We start from the raw sequence: 20,490 nt of genomic DNA on the forward strand, positions 1-20,490 counted from the left end.
AATAGTCAAAAACATGAGACTAAAGTAGCTTCATTCGATAAGATTCATCGAGTTCAAATAATTAATGAGTTTTCATTTAAACATGATTTGCTTAGAAGAAATAAGTCTAAATTGGAATTAAAATTTCTTTTTTTTAATCAAATTTACTTATTTTCTAATCTGAATTATTGAAGTCATTCTTCTATAAACTAGATTGTTAAAAAAATTAAACTGATATCAGTTTTGATTGAACATGTAATATTGTTTTTTCTTTTTTGATTTTTTATATGAGATGTGATGAGTTCCAACTTCCAAAGGTGGTGACTGGTGACCCCATTTTTGTCTTCAACTTAAGAAACGTGTTTAAGACCAAGATGTATAAGACACATATCCAAAGGCCAAAACATATTTTATTATTCTCGTCTCAGATATAAATAAAAATGTAAAAAAATAATATATTTAATTTAAATTTTGAATCAATTATATTAAATTTCTTTCACCATACTTTGATTTAAATCTGGAAGAAGTATTTGGATTTGTTGCAATGAAAGTAACCATATCGAAGCTACTAGGTAGTGATACACAACACAGCCAGAGGTGAGATGATTGAGTTGCTGTAAATAAATGGATTTAGCAGGCAATGCCATAACATAACCACGAGCAGCAGACTGTTGCTAATCACCATTTCGATTTACAATATCTGGTTTTTTTATTGTTAAATGCCCATTTGATTCAATAAGAAAATAGATAGGAAAAAAATCACTTAACATAACTAATTCTTAGAGTCAAATTATTTACCATTACATAGAGTTAGGGTACTGTAAAAAATCTAATTATGAGAGACAAATCTATAATAAGATCTAAATTCATTTTAAATATTCAATTAAAATAATATTATTATAATTCAACTCATTTATTAACCGGTTAAATGTACAATAATGTTTTATTATTCACTCATATTTTATTTTTAAATTGAATTAGTAAAATGTTATATTTCTCTTCTTAACACAACAACAAAAAATTTGTTGTTTCTTCTCTTGTTTCAACGATCCAGCACAAGTTTTCAATATAAATTTCACCACAAAATATATTTCATAAAAAATATATTTTCTTTTTTTTTTATAAAATAACAAAAAACATATTTTTCTTTTTTTATAAAATAAAGTTGATACCTTTGATTTTAAAATAATGCATAAAAATATAACTCATTTTTAATTATTTCATTTTGTACAAATTAGTCTTTTTGTTCATATTAGTCTTTTCCTTTATGTTTTTCTTTTGACATCTTATATAAGTTTAACTGTTTTTTTCTTTCATATTTATATAAATGTTATATATTATATTTTGTCAATATTTCACCATGTTGTAAATCATTTATTGATTTCTCATATTTTTTGTCTTTCATTTTATTTGATGTTGAATGTCAAATTTGGAGAGTGTTGTTGGTTGTGATGTAATACGCTGTATAAATTGTAATTTACATACATTTATTATTGATTGGATTATATGGTAAGGATTTGTTTAAAATAATTAAAAGAAAAATATGTTCAAGCTTGCTCGTAGTTTTGTCATCATAGTTTCATAATGCATCAAATTCTTAAAATTAACAACTTATATCATATTCTCCATATATTGTGTCAAGTTTTTAAATTAATTAAAAGTATGCAAATCGATTAAAAAATAACCTGATTTTAACAAATTTTGAGAAAAAAAATAATTTTAAAATTAGATTTGTCGATATCAGTTGTATAATCAAAAATCAGTTCATAACCGATTTTACAATTGATTTTATAACCGGTTTTAAACTAAAAGATAGATTTGTTTATAAATCTTAATTTATATAATAGTTTTAAAATGGATATAATTTGATTTTTTTTTTAAAAGCAACCATGTAAAACCCGGATACAACACTAATCATGGAATGTATATAGATCATCAATGAAATAAGTTTTGACATAGTAATATTACCCATATTGAATATGCCGATTTCTCTATCTGAAAGTATATAGTACATTCCTTAAGTGAAGCTCACATAATAAATGATTGTGAAGACATTTAATGTATTGAGAAGCAAGTTCAAACCCACAATATCCCTCTTCTCCACATTTAGTGTGTGAATCTCAAATCTAAACTCTTTGAAAACAACAGCAAAAAAGTATAGTACACAGCAAGGTTTGCGAACAGATCCAGATTTACTACAGTCGGTAAACATCAAGAGTTAGATGTAGATCAGACAATTTGTGTTTTAAGTTTAACTTCTAAAACATAATTTACAATACAACTTAAAATTATAATTGTCCGATCTTCAACGTATGGTTGAAATTACAACTGCAGAAAATGTTGACTGCATGCAACCCATTTTCCAAACAACCATTTCAAGTCTCCACATCCTTAAAAATAAATATGGTTAACAGGTAATGCATAAATCATTCAATCTCCTCAATTAAACATTTGCCTCTGGTTTGTGCTTTATTGTTCAATTTCCCAGCCGTATTATTACTCCACTGAAATTCCATGGCAGATGTCTTTTGTGCCGTTATAATTGCTGCTAAAGAAGACCAAGCTTCCTCTGGCTGCTCATGAACCCAACACATGATGAAATATATCTTCCTCTCTGCCTTTTTAATAGTACTTCTAATCTCATCCCTCCTAAACTTTCTCGCCTTTTCTGATTTTGCCTCCTTTTCTCCTTCTTGAATCAACCGATGCATATCACATAGGGCGCACACCATAGCAGGAGTTCCCAACGAAAGTAGACCGATCACATCGTCGATGACACCTAAACCGAATTGCAGCCCTCCCATGTGTCTGTAAGCTGGAGAGCATACTTGCTCCAAGCAATGAGAGAGGGATTCCAGTGCAGTCTCTGGCTGCCCACCTTGACCTAAAACTGAAGACACACTCAACAGAACCATGACTGACCCTATAGGATCTGACCTCCAATCTCCGTTGTAAAGGCGAAGAGTGAAGCAGTAGCTGTATAAAATATCAACTAGGTGAACAGATAAAAGCGGTGATGGCTCCTTGGAACTTAGCCTGCTTAGAGGAGGTAGTGGAACTTCAGGGCCGAGAGGAATTTCGCTTGATTCGTTACTTTCGGTTTCATCTACAGATTCCTGCTCTGCTAGAGGTTGAACAAGTTGAGTTCCTTCCTTACTAAGACGGATATTTCTGGCAGAAAGTTTCGACCACCATGGATCCCATGGTGTGATCATCTTGCTCAATTCCCCAGAAGCGATGGCTCTTTGAAATCGTTTCTTCTCTTCAAGAGATAAATCATCAAAATTGATTTCTTGTCCTGTAGGGAGATGAAAATCAAATCAGCCTCACCAACCCATCAAATCAAATCTGTTTTAGGGTAGAGCAGTTAGATTACACAAGCAATAAGAATTCAATAGGAATATACCTGACATAATTTTTTCCACTGTCTTCTCGGACAAACTTGAATCTTCAAAAGCTGGGAAAACAATCGGATAGAATTTCAGTACACTTCTTTATTGGTATACTTTGGACATTAAAAATTGCAGCCTAAAAAATTCTTCCAACATAATCAAACACAACAGTAAGAGTTTATTTATGATAATTTGTTCAGAAAACTACATTTGTTAAATGACTAACAATGCTAGGCTGCAGTAATTATAAAATCCACATTAACTCAATGCTTCATTGACTGTACATCAATCAAATCAACAACTATGAAAGGCCATCTTCTAAAAAATTAACTTGTTTACACAGTCACAAACATTTAGTAGTCCTGTAACAAATAGCAAAAGCAAACAGATATTTTCATGGCAACTCCATTTATAGTATAGATTGTGCAACATTTTTTTGTAGAACTCGGCTCTTGCAATTGCCTAAGTTAGATCCATAATGAGTCTGAACCCTTTCTTAGAATGGCATGAGGGTTCTCACATGACATGGCAGCTGCACCAGGTATAATGGGATGGTGGGGTGGCAGTGCCATGCTGAGAGGGAGGAGGGTAGTCCCTCTTATTCATCAAAGGATATACTGGATAAATATACCTAAGCATGCTTGTTATGTAACACAGAGCAATCTTAATGCTTTGACTAATTTAAATGACAATAACATTACTCTGGAGCCTCGAGAGATGTTTTTTTTTCCTCTCAGAACTAATAGTACAGGACGATAATTCTTTCGGGGCAATCAGAAGGTTCAATCAAATGTTTCACGTTTTTGATAGAGCCCAATGGCATTGAAAAACGAACCCCGCCACAGTTTAGGATAAAACTAGGAAGTTGTTGATTGTCATTATTATATGTAAAAATATATGCTTCAGAAAAACAAAATACAAAATCTAGATATGTTCACATGCAAAGATATATATCAAACAAGAAAGAGTGCAGCGAAACAATACAGATGACTTACAATCCTCGTCCAAGCTATCCATTTCCTCTTCTGAATGAAATCTCTTCAGTATGTCCAACATTTTATGTTTGGTTTGTTCATCAGGCTGCATTTGCTGGAGCTCTTGAACTACATTTTCTTTCATAAAGGATTCAGTACAACGAAGACTATGAGACTGTCAAAATTACAATAAAAGGGATCAAAACTACAGCAGTTCATAACAAACAAGGACCAAGATTCAAAATTAGAGTATCTATATAAAGGAGTGAACTGCCGATTCCCGGAATTGTAGATATCAGGCAAGTTGGTCCCTGATATTAATGAAATTAAAAAGGGTAATACTAACAAGTGCCCTTGGGATACTTGTTAAGAATCCAAATGTAGAAAAAAAATCTTGGAAGTTGTGTAATTCAAACTTTGGAATTGTAAAAAGTGTGAGATTTTTCACTCAACTTGTTTTTTATTTCCTTAACAAGTACCCTAATTAGCATGACCCAATTAAAAAAAATATCCCTGAAATTAAAGATTTTCGATCGCATTAGTTTTTAAGGGTATCTGATACTGTCTTGGAGAGCCTAATGTGATCAAGGATTTTCAATTCCGCAGAACATTTTGGAAGTTCATTAATTTCAAGGACCAAATGATCTGATCTTTACAATTTCAGCGATTAAATTGATGATTCACTTATAGAAAAAGCATGCGAGCAACACCAATTTTACAAAATCATATACATCAAATTAAAGTATAACATTGCAAAATAAAAGAGTTGTCATCATTGGACCATTGACCGAAGTAAAGAAGGCACTAGTGCAATCATATGAAGATACAAAGATACATGCACAGAAACAAGGCAGCCACACTACAAGAGCAGTACCCTGGCTTGATAGCCTCATCAAAATATATCTTCTAAATATAACATGCAGCATGAAAATTGAAATGCTAGTGTCACATAACATGGTGTAAAATCCACTAGTTAACAGTGTTGGGTCACACAGTTTTGCAACCCAAATCAAACATAACCACCTCAAACTAACTTCGAGGTAACTTTACTTACTTTATAACATTGGAGGGAGCAGTATCGTGAATTGCATCGAGGACATGTGTACTGGGAGAACTGCTTCTGACATCTGTTTTTGTATGACAAGGTATAAAAGAGAGTAGTTGGATGATCACTTTTACTAAAATGTAATTATTCACAAAAAAAAAAAAAATTAATCTCAAAAGAAATTGGTTAATTTTCATTGCTAAGGCTAAAATAACATAAAACGCAAATCAAGAAAATTTTCCCAAACTAGAGGGTCTCTGGTCATAATTAAAGTATGAGATAACTGCAATTAAAAATCCAAAGTTTTCTGCATACTCATCCAGCGATAAAGCTAAGAATGCTTGTAAGTTTCAAAAGTTATTCTAGAAGTTAACTATCTGTCTCTTGGCAAGTCTCATAGGCCACCTCACAAAGTAACGTTTTATTTCAACTATAACATGACACGCTGCATGACTCAACTATCAAGGTTAACAACTGAAACTAGTGAAAAAATGAGTAAATAACAGCTCATCAGTCTTAATAAAGTTCACCTATAAAAATAGATTAAAAAAAAAAAAAAAGAACTGGTCTTAGTTAAAGTATGAGATAACTGAAACTGAAAATCCAATGTTTTCTGCATACACATTCAGCGATGGAGTTAAGAATTCTTCTAAGTTTCAAAAGTTATTCTAGAATTTAACTATCTATCTCATGGAAAATTTCACAGCTTACCGCACAAGTCACAAGAGTAATCAGAATTCCTTTTAACCATTAGTTACAGTAACGTTTTTATTTCAACTAACGTGCTGCATGACTCAACTATCAAGGTTAACAACTGAAACTAGTAAAAAATTGAGTAACTATCAGCTCATTAGTCCAATTAAAGTTCACCAATAAAAACAGCTCAAAGAAACAGAAGAACTATATTACTTTTCTCGTACATCAGATTAGAAAATTTAATGCATGAATAAGAAACAAAAGTGAGGCAACATTTTTTAATCTTGAACTCAGTATAAAATATCTAACACGTTAAAAAAACAGACTATAATAAGTTCTAGAAGAACATACACGTGACAGATTATTCGGGCAGGGTTGAGCTTGGAAGTAGAAGATTGATCAGATGTAACTATAGTCTCTGCCATTATTCAAACACTGGGGCCAAAAAGCTACTTTTTCCTTTGATAACCAACTGCAATTTTCTCCTCGAGATATCAGTGTTTCAGTTACAGTCCAAGGTGTTGGGTTCAGATAGCAAATGCAGGCACCCTATTATCGAAAAGGCTTCACGCAGTTCTGATCAGAGTCTGCAATCAGCAATCATCCTACAAGTAAAAATCACAACACAGTCAGCATTCCACTACCTCATGCTACTCTTTCAACTCCCAGAAGCTTTGCAGTGGCATCTGATTACTCAAACTTCTGTTGGATAAGGCTTTTCATTGTTCTTATTCATTTCTAACAAAAAAAATCACAAATGACTTCATCAACTAAAAATTAACACTAGAATATATGCATATTGCGCTTTAATTCCACATACAATTACAGAAAAAAATATGAAATGGTGCTGTGAAACTCCTGCCATGGCAGATACTAGAGGGTCGGACCTATTGTTGTAGTTAATTACGAATAGCATATCGACCCCAAAATGCTGTAGCAGACTTGCAGTGTGGCGGGTAGCGCTACGTCAGAATGTGTATTTTGTTTCAAGCTAAAGAGAGTCAAAAGTGATTCGAGAAACATTAAATTGATTTTAACATGTTTGGGCGATGTATATTCGAATTGATTTTAACATGTTTGGGTGATGTCTATTCGAATTGATTATAGGATTTATAGCTTTTGACTCCAAACATTATTTTTACACAAATTTATTGTTCAAACAACTTTATGTGGATCTATCCAAACATAAACAAACCATTTTACTTTCAATTCTCTTTTATCTAAAATTAATTTTACAAAATCAATTCATTCAAAATTAATTATTTTCAAAGCAAAAACTCGAAATTTATAACATACACATATAAAAGCTCAAAATAGAAGAATGCAAAAAATTAAACACATAATCATAAGTCATAAATTAGTTGATATGAAATGATGATACCATATGAGAGGTAGAAAAAAATGCTGAAAAAGAAACAAAGGAATGTAAAAAAAAAAAAGCGCTGAGGCTGAAACAGAAACCCGGGGAAAGTGAAAACAGAGTGGCAGCAGAAAATGTGAAAATAGGACAAGAACACCGAAGAGTTTACCTTGTTCAGATATTGGTGCACAAAAGATAAGACTTCTGAAACACAAAGTTCAAACAGAGAAACCAGTTCCGGAATCTAGCGGGCGCACCGGACTCGCAGAAGTCGGAGGTGGTACTGCCGGCGGTGGAAGCTGACGGCGCCGAGAAGATACGAGAGGGAAATGACAACCCTTTTTTTTTTTTTTTTTTTTTTTATTATGTCTTGAAGTTTTTTGAGACACAAAATAGAATAGAACTTTGGAGGTGCTTGTTTGGGCCTAGGTAATATATTGCACAATGCTATTCGCATTTCCTATTTTTGTTAGTACACCCCCTCATATCTCATTTTTATTTATTTTTTCGGTATTAAAAAGTTTATATCCCCAATTTAACTTATAAACTATTAAACAAAATATCTGTACATTCGCGCGGGTAAGGTGTCGCTGATTACTAAAAAGTTTTAGTAAAACTATTTAAATGTAATATACTCTTATTCTTTCAAACAAAATATTTTAACATATATTCTCCAATTTATTTATAAAAATTTTATATTAATATTAATTAAAATATAAAAATGAATTTTGTTAACAACAAAAAATCATCTAGATTTATTAATATTTTATTAATAACAAACATTTGTCTTGTGAATAATTTATATTTGTAAATTAAGATTGATATATATTATAATTTTCTTTAAATTTCATCTAAAAAATATTCAAGATACACACTATCAATGAAATATATATTTATCTTTTAACTAATTAATTTGTGAAAGATCTTCTTTTAATTAAATACCATTGAAAAATATTTGTTTAGTGTATAATATTTTTCAAAATTTTATCTAGAAAAAATTTAAGAGACACAATAATAATGAAAAATATATTTTTATATTAAGTAACTGATTGATGAAATATCGTCTTTTAACTAATTGATTAATGATAAGTATTTGTCTCTTGTATGGTTTATATTCTAAAGTATAATAGTTGTATTGTAATTTTTTTCAAAATTTTATTTAGAAGATAATTAAGAGACATATCACTAATAAAATATATATTTTTCTTGTAACTAATTCATTAATGATAAATATTTATTTTGTATATATATATTCTAATCTTCTTCAAAGTTTTATCAGAAATAATGAAGAGACATATTACTAATGAAATGCATATTTATCTTTTAACTAGTTGATTTGTGAGAAAAAAGAATTAATCAATAACAAATATTGACCTCATGTTTGATTTATATAAAAAATATTCTACATAAGTTTGATTTTATTCGAATTTTGTTCAGACAAATATTTCAAAAACAAATTAAATCAAACTAAAACTCAAATGCAATTGGCAGGTGCAAATCTTTCTTTTAAATTTGTCTTCGCATTTGAAGCAAAATCTGAATACTAGGAGAGCGAATGAGATTAGCGACCCTAATAATCTTAAACGTAAACAATGAATACTAAGTAATTGTGTGCAATGTTGTAGCTAATGTGTTAAGTATTCCTTTTGAGAAATACGTTTGCAAGAATGAAACTCAAATGAATTGAAAAGCGGTGGAGCATGTGGATTAATTCGATGTAAAGCGAATACTTTGAACAATGGAAAGCTTAAAGGAATTCAAAATCCATGCATTATGCTTTCAAAATAATAAAGCTAGTATGAAGGGACTATTAAAAAAAAGTAAGAAGGGTTGGGGTTGAGTTGTTTGGTTGATTATTAATTCATATGGAATTATTTAGTATTTGGTGTAGTTCAATGGGGGAGATTTCCTTCAGGTCTCATTATTGTTCCTTGTTTACTTGCTCATCTTTCAAAACATTCTTAAATTCCTTTTTTTTTACATATAAAAACATACTTCATGTGTCTTTTTTGGTTGAATATAATAGATAGATATTTTATATTTATTATATTTATAAGTCACTAATGTGCATGGAGACATAAACATGTCCATTTGTCCACTTTTAAACGACGTTATAAAGTTTTGTACGATTTTTTAAAAAAATAACCGAAGTTATAAAGAAGAATAAAATTGTGTTTTTTAAAAAAGAATAAAAAATTAAAAAAAAATAAAATTGAAATGAGTAAATAATACCAAAACTTAATATCTTTCTATATAAATCTCAACACTTTAAAAACATTCAGTTATCAAATTAATTAAATAAAGAAAAATAAAATTATAAATGAAGTATTGAATCAATCAATACCTTTGATGCTTCTTTTTCCTCGTGTTAGGTGAAATATAATAATTTTATCCGCTTTGTTCAATAATTGAAGGTAAAGCAAATTGGGTTACTAACAGCTTTACGAAAGGTGCAAGAACTTCATCTTTAAGCTAAAATGTGTTGTAGACAAATTCCATACTAAAAAGGAGTATACATGTGTCTAAGGGTTATCTTCTATATATATATATACTCCTCGTCATTTTATTGACAATCCTACTTATATCCATCCAAATTAATTCTTAACAAGTGTTTGAAATAGCATTTTTCTATTATTAATAAAAAGCTATAACCATTTTTAAGTAAAAGAAAAAAATCGAAACTTTAATTAATGGTTGCTTTTGCTTCCAATATGCAAGTGGCCGTTACGTAAAGCTGTGCAACGAGATGAGCATAGTGCACACGATGTGAATATGAATAATAATAATCTATATATTATAATAAAGCAAACATGGCAAATTTGTCATGTGTCAACCAAATAGAGTGTTAGAAATATATCAAGTTTCTATTAATAGAAATAACTAGTGTGTAACTCGTGCATCGCACGGAAACAATGTACATTTTAATAAATAAATTGTTATATTAATATATATATATATATATATATATATATATATATATATCAATTCTCATAAATTTTATTGACATGTGAATGTTACTGATAGCACCACTCTTTAACGATGATACCTTATGTTTGAATTCTCCAAAGAATTTTTTTAATTTATGTAAATAATGGACATGAAATAAGAATTTTTAAAATAATGGACATGACATATATAACTTAAGTATGTTATTTATATGAAATACATGATATTTAAAAATTTATGTAAATTTTGTTGAAATGTCTTTCATTTCGGTACTACTCACAAAATACTACAGAAAAATAATTTTTTAATTACAAAAAAAATTTACACGTAAAAACTATGGTTATCTTTTATCTTTAAATTTGCAGGTTAGTCTTCATTAATCTTTCATTTCTTTTGAATTTGCATGATATTTAATAATAAATTTAGAATGTAAAATGTATAATAGATTAGTAAAATAGTAGTTTTAAAAAAATCATTACACACTTTCACAAAAACTCGTCAAATCGTGGTGGAACAAATTTGTTAAATCAGTGGTTGAAGTTTGAAAAACCATTACTCCTACATAAAAACCGTCGAATCGATAATATATTGTATTTTTTTTTAATTCCTAAATAAATTTTATATTTATTTAAATATATTATTATTTTTCTCCTCGCTGGAAATTAACTTGAATTAATGGCGCCTACGTAAATTAATTTATTAAGACAGACAACAACTATGTGTCAACACTGTTTATTAGATAAACTATAATCAAAATGACAACAACTATGTATGAGAGAAATCTTATAAATATACATACACAAATGTATAATTTTTTTAAACAAAATTTAAAAACATAAACAATAATAAAATATATATAACAAAATAGTAATTTTTTTTTTATAAATAGAATAAAATAACAATTACATATTGAAATAAATTTACTAGTAATTCATGTGAACACATCTACCAAAATAATATATGTGTATCATTTTACATATTCAATATCAAATAGTGTTCATTGTTTCATATACCCCACAAATTTGTTGTACATAGCTCCTTCAATAATGTTAATCTCAAATCCAGAAATAAAAGCTCACGCTTGCTTCAATTTTATCCCCTAAAAATATGAAACACATATTTGCTACTAACAAATAAGATGTGTATAATTTAAAATTTGAATTTATAAACAAAATAATTAAACCTTAACATCACCCATCAAGACCATTTCCGGCGTAAAATTTATGTTTTGACGTTGACACGAACAATGTCACAACTTTATCAACCAAATTCCATGAATCCTTATTTGGAGAAATTGAAGCAACAAAATCTGATTTTTTTCGGAGAAAGATAAACACAAAAATGAATAACGAATTTTGGTAAAAAAAAAAATTAACTAATAAGGAATTGTGTATATAGTAGATAATGTGAATGATATTTATAAGAGAGACACAAAAAATGAGGGATCATTAGAGACGGTTAACGAAATATGGCGAATTAAGAAGAATAATTTTTTTAATTAAATTAATTTGAAGTAGCGGTTGCTAAAGTAGTGCTTTAAAAATAATCACCTTTCAATTGGTAACTCAATTCTTAACCGTGAAATGTGAAATGTCAAGTCGTGCATTATATTTTATTTTTAATTTATTTTCTTATTTTTTAATTGGTCATTTACTTCTGCATTTCTCATGTAATGGAAGTTTTATTTTTTTTCTTAAAAAAATCTTTTATTTTTAATTTATTTTTCTTATTTTTTAATTGGCCATTAACTTCTCAACGGATGCATAAAACTGTCAAATTGTGGTGTATTGTATTTTATTTTTAATTTTTTAATTGACCATTAAATTCTCAACGGATGTATCATGGACAAATATCGTGATGTAACAGAAGTTTTATGTTTTTCTTAAAAAAAAACTTTTTATTTTTAATTCATTCCTTTTATTTTTTTAATTGACCATTAACTTCTCAAGAATAAGCACGTATTATTTCTATTAATAGAAACGTGATATTTTCTTAATACTCTAGTTTGTTGACACGTATCAAACTTGTCAATTTATCATGTTTGCTTTATTATAATGTATAGATACCTCATAAGTTAATGGCCAATTAAAAAAATAAGAAGGATGAATTAAAAATAAAAATAAAAAATTAAGAAAGAAAAAAATAAAACTTCCAGTTACATCACGACATTTGTACGTGATGCATTGAAAATTTAGTGGCCAATTAAAAATAAAATACAATACACCACTTGACAGTTTTTGAAGTTAATTGTATGTGGGCGTTGAGAAATTAATGGTCAGTTAAATAAATAAGAAGAATGAATTAAAAAATAAAAGGCGAGAAGTTAATAGTCAGTTAGTTAAAGAAATAAGAAGAATGAATTAAAAGTAAAATATTTTTTTTTTAAGAAAAAAATAAAACTTCCATTATACCATGAATTTATACAATAAGAAGTTAATGGCTAAGTAAAAAATAAGAAGAATGAATTAAAAATAAAATACAGTACACCACTACTTATAGTTTTTGAAGGTAATTATTTTTTAAACACTACTTTATCAACTACCGTTTTAAATTAATTTAATTAAAAAATTTATTTTATTTTACTAATTGTCTTCCAACCTTCTTTTTTAATTCGTCATCATCAGTTAACCGTCTATCCTCAATGATCTCTCATTTTTCGTGTCCTTTTTATAAATATCATTGGTATTATCTCATCTGTACACAATTTCCTCTTAATTTTTTCTATTCTAAAAATTCGTTATTTATTTTTTTGTTTATCGTTATCCGATGTCCGACAAAAAATCAGATTGTGTTGCTTCAATTTCTCCAAAAAAGGATTCATGGAATTTGGTTGTTAGAATCGTGCGATTATGGTTTCTGATATGAATATCAAACATAAATTTTATGCGATGGAAATTGTACTGGTGGATGACAAGGTTTAACTCTTTGTTTTATAAATTCAAATTTTAAATTATACACAAACTTATTTGTTATGTTATTAATTTAACAAACTTGTGTTTCATATTGTTAGGGTCATAAAATTCAAGCAACAGTGCGAAAAACTCTTATTTCTCGATTTGAGACTACTATTCGTGAGAGAGTTGTGTACAACTTTTGTTCTCTTGGTGTTGCGTCTAACTCTGGAGCATATAGAATAACCGGACACCAATTCAATTTGAATTTGCATTGGTTCGAGAGTTTGGTCACAGTCTCTCCGTACTCAATTCCATTCCCAGTTTTTTTAAGGTAATTGTTTTTTAAACACTACTTTAGCAACCACCGCTTTAAATTAATTTAATTAAAAAATTTATTTTATTTTAAGATTTCTTTTAGTGCCATTAGACTTTCCTTTTTAATTCGCCTTCTCGGTCAACGGTCTCTCTTCCTCTCATTTTTTGCGTCTCCTTTGTAAATATCATTAATGTTACACAAATCATTTTTAACTTTTCTTTACCAAATATTCCTTATTCATTTTGTGTTTATCTTTCTCCTCTGATGTCTCAAAAAAAAAAAATCAGAATTTGTTGCTTCAATTTCTGAGCCATGGAGTTTGGTTGTTAAAGTTGTGCGATTGTGGTTTAAACATAAATTTTATGCAATGGAAATAGTATTGAAGGATGACAAGGTTTAGTTCTCTTTATGTAAATTCAAATTTTAAATTATATTATTAGTGTATTAACAAACATGTCTTTCATATTCTTAAGGAGATAGAATTGAAGCATTTCTCTATTTGATGTGTACAATTCTGTTGGTGTTGCTTCTAACAACTTTCTGGTGTATAATGATTTTTCAAAAACTATTATTTTAAATGGTTACATTTTAATTTTACTAATATACTATAAATTTTACATTCAAAATTTATTATTAAATATCATACAAATTCAAAAGAATTCAAAGGATTCATGAAAGATTAATGAAGACTAACGTGCAAATTCAAAGATAAAAAATAATCATAGTTTATATGTGTATTGTAATTTTTTTGTAATAAGAAGATTATTTTTCTTTAGTATTTTGTGAGTAGTACCAGAATGAAAGATATTTTGCCACTTAATACATCAAGATTTATATGAATTTTTAAATGTCGTATTTCATATAAATAACATACAATGTTGAATAATAAAAATAAAAATTTATTATTAAGTTACTTACTCATCTTTATATTTACTAATTTACTTAATTTATATATGTCATGTCCATTATTTTAAAAATTCTTATTTCATCTAATCTAATTATTTAATTTTTTAATAATTATTGTTTTTATTTGTTTAAAATTAAAAGTATTGTTTTATAATAAGAATTTTTGGAAAGAATTTTTTTTTTTTGGAGAATTCAAAAATAAGATTAAAGAGTGGTGTTGGAGTCATGTTTCTCATCAGTAATATTGAAAGCGTAAGAAAATAGTTTTTAAATTAGATTAGGATTAGATTTTTTTACTGTAAAATTGTTTTTTTAAGTCAACTTATTAATTTAATGTCAATAAAATATATGAGAGATATATATAATATATAAATTAATATAACAATTTATTTATTAAAATTTGTTTCGGTGCGACATGAGTTTGTTTTATAATAAGTTTTTTGAAAAGAAAAAAGATTCTTTGTAGAATTCAAAAGTAAGGCATCATCATTTTAGTGGGATTTGAGTCATACTTTTCATCAATAACATTGAGCGTATAAGAAAATAGTTTTTAAATTAAGTTATAATTATTTTTTAAATTTTTTATTGTAAATTATTTTTTTAAGTCAACTTATTTTTTTAATGTCAATTCAATTTATGAAATTTAATATATATATATATATATATATATATATATATATAAACTAATATAACAATTTATTTATTAAAATCTTTGTTTTCGTGCGATACACGGAGTTACTAATAATAATAATAAAGTGGTGACTAATGGATGCATATAATATATGGTTGTTAATATGTGATTGCGTATCGTGTATGGGTGGCTATAGCGTAATTAGTTTGTAGTGTCAGCAAAATTAAATAAAGCCAACCGCTGTAATTCACGTTGGTTCGGCGTGGCATTGATACATTTAGTGTGCATGCGAGGCAATGAATCGAATAAATTAGGATGTTAGGATACCATCAATGACAGAAAAAGCATGAATAAGTACTCAATTTTATTACAATAATTCAACGTTAAATATCAATATTATTAAATATTATATTTTAATTTTAAATTTATGATTTTTGGTTGGTATCATTTTTTATACTACTTTATCTATAAATAAATAAAAAATAAATGTAAACAATTTTAGACAGAAAATTTGATATATGATGTTAATTTTTTTTTTACTAGAAAAATTCAGTAGTAACAAAAAAATTGAGTGGAAAATTTTAATTTTGCTTCAAAGTAAATATACAATTTTTATATTCAAATTGATTTTATTAAAATTGATTTTATTAATATCTAGCCGTAAATTTATCTGAAAGTGACCAACAACCTCTTCTTTCTTATTTCATCGTTAATATATCTTTAATGTCTTCACTTTAATCAATAGTTCATTCTCTATAACTAAATAATAACTTTTTGTTTCCGGTAAATCAAAATATTAGTCAATTGTTGAAAAACTCAAACTTACTTTTTATCATGAGAGTGGCCATGGAATTGTGTCTATCTTCACAAGGTACTAAGTTGTGGGATGAGTAATACAATTGAAGCAATTCATATAAATGAGACATCAAGTTCTAAAATGCAGTCGCGTATATTGATGTAGAAGTAAGACAAGTATTATAAATCAATATTTGTTTTATAACATTTTGAAAAGGAAAGTCATGTAAGAATAAGAATAATAAAACTCACGATTGGAGCAGAGTTTTTCAAATTCTATTAACTTTCACCAATTCAACAACTTCTTCAATATGATTATACGTAACTACACGAGAGATGGCTATACATAACTAAAAATCTCTCATTAATAACTAAAATTGCATAGAGTGAATTATTGGTGAGAGTGAACGTGTCAACGGTGGATTAACGATGTTAAGGAATACGGGGTTGTTTGTCACTTTGAGAGAAATTTAAGAGATGTTAATTTACTTTAAAACTAAATGGGTGTTTGCGCTTTTTAAGTAAACTTTAAGGGAGGTTAGTGTAATTTACTCAATGTATTATTATAAAATATAATTAAAATATATATTTTTTTTTTTATAATTATGTTAAATATCAAAATAAAACTTAATTTTATTGATATATTAACTCGTTAGTCTATTTAAGTATATGCCTAATTACTTAGTCAAAGATATTAAAATAAAATAAATTTTTAAGTAAATTAATATGTCATATTAGACTTTTATCACTTAAACCTAAATTTTTTTTTACACTGAGATATTGTAAAATCTAACTTAGTCCGACCTATTCTCACTCTTAACTCTAATATCAAGTTGTGATGTGAATAATAATAATAATAATAATAATAATAATAATAATAATAATAATAATAGTAATAATAAAAATAAAGAACTAATTAATTTTTTGAGTTAGAAGCTCACACACTGAACCTGAACCGAATGTTCCAAAAATGGAAATAGATTGCTTAGTTTGTGATTGCGTATCATACACGTGGTGCAATTAATGGAATGAATTAGGATCCTACAAGTTAATTACAAAGAAAAAGTGCGAATAATGTAGAAGATTTTGGACGGAAATTTTGATATCTAACCCAATCTTTTTTTTAACTAAAAAAAAAGATTCTGTAGTGTATAATTGAGAAAAAAAAAGTTATAAATGTAAACTCTTAAATTTGTTTGAAAAAATATTTAAATGTTTCAAAAGAATATATTTAAATATGCAATTATAGAATAAAAAATAAATTTTTTATCTTTAAATTAAATTTGATTTATGCAATACAAATAGTATCAATTAAAGATGATACCGACAAAAGTAATATATTTGTATTGATGATACCAACTTTTGTCATACATGACAATAACATTTTGAATCGAACTAATATCAATTTGAGAGTAAAAAATAGAGTTTAACCAAAACTAAAGCTCAGTAGAAAAAAACATGATAAAAGATATGATTGAAAGTCTCCATTTTACATTTACATAATTCACATCTTGAAACAATTTTACAACCTTAAGAGATTAAACTATCATCAGTAGTTATGCAACAATCTTCAAAACTTATGCCAAATAGCTTTGACAACATCGAGGAATGTTACTATTCCAAATAGTTTTGGCCTAAAGAATTTGTTGTCATAAAGGCTTGAAGAATAGAAGAGCTTCCTTAAAACTTAAAATATCATAATTGTTTAATCTTCAAATCAGATGATTTTTACTTTCAAAATTAAGAATAGTAGTCTTGGTCAGCAAGGCAGCTAGCTAGTTGAGAGTAAATATGTAAAAGATTAAAAGGAACTTTCCAATGATCATCTTGAATGAAATGATTGACAGTGGCATGAAGACAAGATTGTTTGTTTTCATCAATGTTAAAAGTAGAAACTAAAGAATCATTCAACCAAGTGTCGACCATCAAGTTAATACTGTCACCTTTACTAAATTGCCATTTGTTTTTCTCGTACATAGTAGTTAATCTAGCTTTGAGTGTAGTCCAAATGGAGGAATCAATGTGATATCAAATATGTCAATGCCTTTGAAACACCCGACCTCTAAGAAAAAAAGTTCAATGTTGACTAGAAGTAACTAAGTCCCAAGCGAGCTTAATAATAACAACATTATCAATGTATCTCAAATATTTGATTCCAAGACCTCCTTCATTAAGATGATGACAAATTTTATGTCAAACAATAATAACCAATTTTATATGCTCAATATTACCAAACCATATGAAATTCCTAATTCATTTGTGTACATCCTTGAGAAGAGAAATTAACCAAGAATATATACATAAGCTATAAATCAACATGATATATATGAATGACACTTTTCACCAATTGAATTCTACCTATCATAGAGAAAAAAATATGTTTTCCAAACTACAAGTTTAGCCTTGTTTCGATCAACTATTGATAGTAAATAAGGAAGTTTAGATTTTTCCTTGAAAGTAGGTATTCCAAGATATGTAAAATGAAGGGTACCAATAGATAACCCAAGCAAAACAACTAATATATTATGTAGTCTAATGGAAATAGATATAGTGTAAATTGTAGATTTATTATGATTAATTTTTTGATTGGAAATAGTGGCATATGTATTAAAAAGACTTCGTAGGGAAGGAACAAAAATGCCTCTTGGGCTATTTATCAAAGAGATTGAGTATTCATCAACCAGCATAGATATAACCCTATTAGAACCTCTTCAACAATGCAAAACAGAAGAGGAATAAAAGATCCCCTTTTTTTACCCTCATTTGACAAGAAAAGAAACCGACATACTTTTCAGTAACAAATATATACAACTTAGGAGACTTGATAATGATTATAATCTAGTAACAAAATTTGTTGTTGAGACCAAACGTTTGAATAACTTTGATAAAGAATGTTCAATCTTTAGTGTAAAAGGTCTTTCTTATATCAAACTCGAGAGCCAAATTTCCAACAAAATGTTATAGTCGTAAGCATATTAATAGCTTTTGTACAATCACCAATATTCCTATCATGAATGAAGTCCCTTTGATCAGGAGAAATTATATCAATCATTATAATAGTCAGCCTATTAGCTAAAACTTTGATAATAATTTTAAATTTTAATTGACAAAGATAATGTGTCTATAGTACTCTATTTTACTATGATCAACAATCTTATAAATTAGCATAACAACATTAGAATTACAATTAAGAAAATGTTGGGAAAAAACTAGAGATAATTAGCGATAACTATCTCAATAATGCAAAATATTTTTCCCCCACCTGTGCAGATAAATGGCCAAACAGAAAATACAATTCCAGAGCAAAAATAATTTACAGAAAATTAAATATGAGACAAACGCAGTTTTTAACGTGGAAAACTTCTCTCAAATTGAGAGAATAAAAACCACGGGACCTAGTCCAGTAAAACTTCCATTATAATAATTAATGGGTACACTAGAGTCTTCCTAATAACAATATGGAACATCAATCAACAATAGCAACCTTATAACAACCTTCCACTAAAGTGGGTATGCCAAAGTTACTCTTAGAAAAGATAAAACTACTCAAACTGTATATTAAAATAACAAACTCAGTGGTAGAAATAACATACTAAATTTGTAGATCAAACGGAGCAAGTTTGCTACACACTTGTTACCACCACCGGAACCAAACCCTTATTTTTCTTCGCTGGCAGTCGTTCTCTTTCGTTCTACTAATTCTTAGGATTTCTAAATCCCTTTTATTTCCTTCACGTGGACCTAGCCCAATAATACCTTTTTTTTTCTTTCTTTTATTTCAATAATACTAATATTAATACTAATAAAACTAGTGGGTTCCACTCGGGGAGTGAACCCACCAAACAAATCTCCCCCTCACGACTCAAGTGGGAATGTACTGCTCAACCATGTTAGCTTTCTTTCTACAGCATATCATATTCGACATATGCAAGGTCTTCGTCATCATATATGAACCATTCTCATCAGTATGAATCTTCTCAATTAAAAATGACTTCACTTCCAGTGCATCTCGTATCCAATGATACCGCACTTCAATATGCTTCGACTTTGCGTGAAAGTCGAATTCTTGTTGAGATGGATTGCACTCTGACTGTCACAGAATAACACAAACTTATCTTGCTTGAGGCCTAACTCATGTAGGAATTTCTTCATCCACAAGAGTTCTTTGGAAGCTTCAGTTGCTGCAATGTACTCAACTTCAGTAGTGGACAAAGCAACACACTTTTGTAGTCTTGATTGCCAAGACACAGCTCCCCCTGCAATAGTCATCATATAACCAGAAGTAAATTTTCTAGAATCAAGATCACCTGCCATATCTACATTTGTGTAGCCATCCAACACAGGTTCATCACCTCCATAGCAGAAACACACTTTGGAAGTGCTTCTGAGGTATCTGAGAATCCACTTCACTGCTTGCCAATGATCTTTACCAGGATTAGAGAGAAATCGACTAACAACTCCAACTGCATGAGTAATATCTGGCCTTGTGCATACCATAACATACATCAAACTACCAACTGCAGATGCATAAGGAACCTTCTTGATTTCTTCTTTGT

The 20,490-nt window shown here is 28.4% G+C and overlaps 1 protein-coding gene across 2 annotated transcripts; it reads right to left on the reverse strand.

The window, feature by feature from the left end:
- Window positions 1-2,093: 2,093 nt before the first annotated feature.
- On the reverse strand, window positions 2,094-7,774 carry LOC101489193 (uncharacterized). Of its 2 annotated transcripts, XM_004498203.4 has the most exons (6): window positions 7,616-7,774; window positions 6,438-6,691; window positions 5,400-5,472; window positions 4,367-4,520; window positions 3,386-3,436; window positions 2,094-3,277 (listed from the first exon to the last, which is right to left on the reverse strand). In XM_004498203.4, exons 2-6 carry the CDS (start codon window positions 6,509-6,511, stop codon window positions 2,406-2,408), a joined length of 1,224 nt encoding a protein of 407 aa, XP_004498260.1. In that variant the 5' UTR covers window positions 6,512-6,691; window positions 7,616-7,774; the 3' UTR covers window positions 2,094-2,405. The 2 variants fall into 2 exon arrangements, with proteins under 2 accessions (XP_004498260.1, XP_004498262.1); XM_004498205.4 differs by lacking the exon at window positions 7,616-7,774 and having other exon boundaries at window positions 4,367-4,474; window positions 6,438-6,490.
- Between the last annotated feature and the right edge of the window lie 12,716 nt (window positions 7,775-20,490).

Source organism: Cicer arietinum, chromosome 4, assembly GCF_000331145.2.
Source record: "Cicer arietinum cultivar CDC Frontier isolate Library 1 chromosome 4, Cicar.CDCFrontier_v2.0, whole genome shotgun sequence".
In the NCBI taxonomy this organism is placed as follows: Eukaryota; Viridiplantae; Streptophyta; class Magnoliopsida; order Fabales; family Fabaceae; genus Cicer; species Cicer arietinum.

Excerpts from the sequence above, each read along its gene's own strand:
- LOC101489193 (XM_004498203.4), bottom strand. The coding sequence starts at position 6,511 with ATGGCAGAGACTATAGTTACATCTGATCAATCTTCTACTTCCAAGCTC. Across the intron at positions 5,473-6,437 it reads GCCCGAATAATCTGTCACGT|ATGTCAGAAGCAGTTCTCCC; the intron begins GTATGTTCTTCT and ends ATACAAAAACAG. Across the intron at positions 3,437-4,366 it reads GGATAGCTTGGACGAGGATT|CTTTTGAAGATTCAAGTTTG; the intron begins GTAAGTCATCTG and ends TTGTTTTCCCAG.